The sequence below is a fragment of the Frankliniella occidentalis genome, unplaced genomic scaffold (assembly GCF_000697945.3).
Source record: "Frankliniella occidentalis isolate FOCC.00 unplaced genomic scaffold, Focc_3.1 Scaffold229, whole genome shotgun sequence".
In the NCBI taxonomy this organism is placed as follows: domain Eukaryota; kingdom Metazoa; phylum Arthropoda; class Insecta; order Thysanoptera; family Thripidae; genus Frankliniella; species Frankliniella occidentalis.
In genome coordinates this window covers 458337-463693 of record NW_026267355.1, presented here as the reverse complement: position 1 = coordinate 463693, position 5357 = coordinate 458337, and the positions used below count along the sequence as shown (strand labels likewise).

Genomic DNA, 5357 nt, shown 5'->3' with positions numbered 1-5357 from the left:
GGGATCTCTTTCAAAACAGGAGGGTAAAGTAACGGTGCCACACTGATAAAATTTTTCCTTATGTCTACGCAAAACTTGTAGGTGCGCACGCCCGTACCACACGGTTGAAACGCATCCGAGCAGGCGGCGTGGACCCAGCCTAGTTGTCTGCAACACCGCGAGGGCGGGCCGCCCTGCCGCAGCGCCACGTGCGCCGCCGCCGGCCCACCGCGGCCCAGACGATCACCACGCGGCGGGTCCGGCGGCCCAGCGGCTCGCGGCCGCGCGTCTCAGCCAAAACATGACCTCTATTTCCGCGTCCGCCGACCTTAAAAAACCGTCTGTCTGGTTATTTCGGGAGGGCGGGTCGGATCGACGCCGTTTTGCACGAGGCACCCCCCCCCCCCCTTTCCTCGGTGGGGGAGGCAATCAGACCAAGCTATTAATTATACCGCGAGAGAAAGGGGTGAAGGCGTAAAAAGAGGCCGGCGAAGAGGCCAGTGAAAACCCCATCAGGAGTTAAGGGAGGAGGGCAAGGTTAAGCGGACTTCCCTCGAGTCAAGTGGTCAAGTGCAATGCCTAGGGCGATCGTTAGAGAAGAAACACTCTAAATGTCAAGGGACAATTTTGTCCGTAGATTTGCAACGATTTCGTGCACATCCAGAAAGGATGCAATTTTGTTCCCTTAATTGGACAAATTGTGTGAAGTTTCACACAATTTGTCTAGTTTTAGGAACAAAATTGCATCCTTTCTGGATGTGCACGAAATCGTTGCAAATCTACGGACAAAATTGTCCCTTGACATTTAGAGTGAAAACGAATTCGGAACCAAATTCAAAAAGTGGCAATACTTCTCATAAAAAAATTAACAGAGACCCGCGTTTCCACCAAACGAAGATGCCACCCTCACACTGTCAATTCAAATAGTATACTTTTAAAAAAGTGTACATGGCGGCATATGGCATATGTATATAAGGTATATACCATCTATACATGCCCATGTGCGCTTCTATAGATGCGTTCATGGTCATGTCGTTATACCTCGCGTTATACAGTTAGATTTGCAGAGCACGTACATTCTTTGTACAACTTCGTTTACATCAGTATGTTGGATTTAAAACTCGCGATCAATCTAGCGAGGTGGCCGCCAGGTAGCGCGGTAATACAGTACGGTAACTCGACCGGAGGGGAGGCGTCGGAGGAAAACCGATGGACACTGTCGAAGTGATGGGCCTGTGAAGGTTGAAGGTTGAAGGCAACCAATATCGCTCACCGATTGAGAGATATGGATCCCGCAATACTTCAAATTGTATTTTGACGGCACCCCCGCTAGGAAAAGCCTAGAAAATTTGGCGTCGTACTGCGATGCTACTAATTTCTCTGTAGTTGCGAAGCAATTCTTTGCATACTTTTAACATCGCAGAAATTATTTTTTACCCTGCGCATTGCGCCCTGACACTATTCACTCGCAGCAGGACATAGCGAGGACAAAGCGACTCGTGATTGTTAATGTCACTCGGCCGCTCCGACACGTAGCACGGCGTGCGCGGTGGGATGCAGGTGCAGGAGCAGAACGGCGCACCGCCGCAGGACCCGGCCCGGCAGGACCCGGCAGGACCGCAGGGCGACCAAATGACAGAGTCGGCGCGGGCGCGTCGGGGAGGGGGCGTGGGCCGAGCCAGGCTGTAATCCCGTAAATCGCGAGGGTAATGCGGAAGCGGCGGGCAGACCACCCGCCTTTACCCCCAGCCTCGGCCCAGCTCAGACAACAAACCAGGGCGGGACTGTGTTCCACCCCACCGTTTGTTGAGTGACGGTCCAAGATGGCACTCATTACTTCTTCTAGTCCTTGCATTCTCCTTGGAAAATATGTGCATACATCTTGTTATAAATCGCTCGCTATTTTACCTTACGGGTTACACTACACTATTAGTTCTTTTAAATCCGGGTTTGCAATTCTATCACCGATCCTGTCCCGAAAAATTGTGTGTGACGAGGTAGAACCGCGTTGGGCTAAGGTCTCATTTACCATTGCCACTGCAGGCTGCGTGTGGGGCCGATGGGGCCGAAGATCGAGCCGTCAAGGACAATCAGACGCACAGTTTCGATCAGATGCCAGATCTTCCCGCCTAGATCTAGGTAGTTCTGGATGGACAGTCATCACAAACTGCGAAAAACTATCACAAGCTCCTACTACGCGGGTGATGCAGGGGCTATTAACTTTTGCAGCAGCCAAGTAAAGTTCTATTCTCTAAAAAAAACACATCAGTTTACTGTGCATTGTATGATGGCGTATCAGCAAAGACCACAAAGATCAAAAATCATAGACATGCTTATGATTAAGGCTACACTGTTGGTTTTCCAGTGCGTGTCCAACACATAATAGCGGGAGAAATCGACAGACAAAACTTGCTCGGTGCTCCGTTCACTAAATTGACAAATATTGGAAATAAATCATTAACATGATAAAGAGCCTGGGGCTGTATGTAACATGTCTCAAGAGGTGGTGGCCGCCGCTTTAAAAAGATGTGAGAGGAACAGCGCCCGAGCCGTCAAACAGAACAGGCAGCCAACGCTCCAGAGGCTTGGTCATTGACCGACCGGTGGACAAACGGAGTTCATGAGCGAACAAGAATTAACGATTGCAAAGCACAAATTGTGATATCCCATCACGATATCTCGCCCGTGAATAATGTTCCATCGCAGCCCGTTCGGTTTCGTCTTTGTCGCTGGACTAACGAGTGGGAGCGGGAAGATTGACGGGTGCGAGTGCAGAACGACGGCTAGCGGCTAGACGGCTGGTTGGTATGCCACGTCATGAAGAGTAGGCCTGACCGTCGGGTTGGAGTAAAGCTTTTGGGGCTGGCAATAACGGCATTGCCTTTAAAACATCGTTCGCAAAATGACGACCTGAAATAGCAAACATCGTTGCTTAGTGCGAGTTGGTGCACAAATGTGTGCCCCTCGTGTGAATTGATTTGGCAGTTCTGCAGCACAGCGCCGCAGTCTACTTCGCACTGCAGCAGGTACGAAAATTACAGTGGGAAGCGGGGCATTTAATGACGGAACGAACTGTCAAGGCCAAAAGAGCTAGACATGTCAAACAATCACACAGAAGCGTGTGCACAGTTTGCATTTGCGACATTGTATGTATGACTTCTACATGGTCAGGGTTAGGCCCATTTGTCTAGCTTTATTGCTTTCCACGCGACTAACGTACCTTGTCACACTGCATCCAGAATACTACTGCGTTAGGGTAGCGGAGAGCACCTCCGTGCACCGAACCCGCCTCCTGTCTCTGCTCCTCCAGGATGTCAGAGTGTCGTCTGCCCGTCTGACCGAACACTTGGATGGACCTGCAAGAGTGTCATTATTAGACAAAAGCAGACAATGTGGAAAAAGCGAAATTTTGATCGTCCGGCTCTGTGGACCAATTTTGCTACTGCCACACAATTGGACTATAATATACGGTATTATTCCCTTTTACTAGTAACACTTCCTCACACCCTGGAAACAACATTTGTTTGAACGTTTAAACCATAACAATGCAACGTGGTTCACGATGAGCTGAGTCAGGTGTAAACTGACATTTGAATTGTGCAACTAGCTTGCATTTGCAAGTGGGGTTAGAGGTGTTTGCTTTAAGGTTGGCAATTAAGCTTTAGACACTTTAAAATGTTCAAATTGACTGTTTAACACTTTTGTGTTCAAATTTTCAGTCAAACACATAATAGTGCACTATGCAATTGAACACTACCAGGTGCATGCCAGTTGAACACTTTCATTTCGGTATAGTGGCAAAGTCCTGAAAATCTAGTGGGACTTGGTACCTAGAAGAATGTTTAAAGGGCACTGGCCTCAAGCGATTAACGAGTCACAGAACTACGAAGACTTTGTGGGGCTGGTTTGCTGCCGCGATAATTTATTCACGAAGTTTCAAATCCGCAGTGGTGCACCAAGACAACAGTTGTCTGGATGCCTTAGATAAGAAATACGCGGCAAAGAGGATTATTATTTGCAGAGGCGGCAAATCACGGGCTAGGCCTTCCAACAACAACACTGTTTTGGCGTTAAATTGTAGATTAAGGAGGAAACGACTTAATTGTAGAGAGAACCACTACGCCGTTGTGTTTGGGCTGCGGTCCGTGGGAAATTGAACAGGCAGTAGAGCACGGGGCCAGCAATTACCAGCCCGTTCCACCACCCAGCTCTCACACGCAGTGACCGATCACAACCGAAAATTGTGTAATTAAGAAACAAGTGCCGGGACTGTCACAATCAATCAACACTTTCTCACCCACACGTGTTGTTCGGGTCCAGGAAGGGCCCCGCACAGGCGCACCGTCATACTCGCTGCCGTGCCATAATTGCAGGACGTCCCGTTTGCTCCAAAACACTACACACTCAGTAGGTGACGAGGCGAGAGCAACCCACTCGTCGCGCTCCGCTGCGCTGTCCAATGGCTCTACACGCTGCATATGGAAACAAAGCGACGCAAAGCGGGCCACCACGCGCCACGCGCCAGATAACATCGCGAAATTTCACTCTGGTATTTTTCCGCACAGGTGCACCGTGCACCCTTCTTGCTAGAGCGAAAGGTAATACGATCGTTTAACACGTCGACATTTTAGGAACTGCACACTAACTGGGGTGCACGTCTTCATACATGTCATCATGTCGTATGGACCGACTTAAATACCACTCGCATTTATGTACAAAATCAAACATAATTCTATACTGTTAAATTTTGTACATCAACTAAAGTATACCCTGTTTTAAGAATAAAATTGTGAACATTTAAGCCTGAATTCATGCATAAATCCGTACGCACAAATAATTCTATGCGACATATACGAAAAAGTAGCTTTCCAGTTGAATGGTGAAGCGGAAGAAGGGGATAAGTCTGGCGTTATAACCATGGACTTTTACAGTTAGCATGTGAGACAACCCGATAGGGTTTTTGCTATAAGAGAGAAATATTGAGGCCAAAACAAATATAACACAAAACCAAGCATCGAGCATCAAGAACCTGTTGGCCTGTCCATGAAGAGCGCACCTTGCACCTGTCCAAAGGGTCGGGGTCGGCCCCAACGGGAGCGAGGAAGGGTGGAGGGGACGAGTGACTTGAACACCTGGCATCGCCTTGGAACACCGCACCGTTACCACTCCAGTCCCTTTTCCCTCCCAGTGAGGCCGCTTCGTAGGGCAGTGAAAATTATTTTCACGTGCATCAGATGCGGCATGCGGCATATCAGTCCGTGAAGATGGACAAGGAGTTCCGCGCAAACTTTATTAGGCCGAGTCGAAAAGACGCCGGTGTGGAAGAGTGAGACGGAGAGGAGAGAGGGAGAAAGAGAGGGAGAGAGAGAGAGAGAGAG

At 49.0% G+C, this 5357-nt stretch overlaps 1 protein-coding gene across 1 annotated transcript in view; it reads right to left on the bottom strand.

Annotated features, from left to right (window-relative positions):
• Positions 1 to 5357, bottom strand: part of LOC113212378 (tRNA dimethylallyltransferase) — a gene marked incomplete in the record, with an annotated part of 168624 nt that overhangs the window by 50479 nt on the left and 112788 nt on the right. Inside the window, 1 exon segment of the mRNA XM_052272900.1 lies at positions 3200 to 3335. Coding sequence (XP_052128860.1) covers positions 3200 to 3335 — 136 coding nt within the window.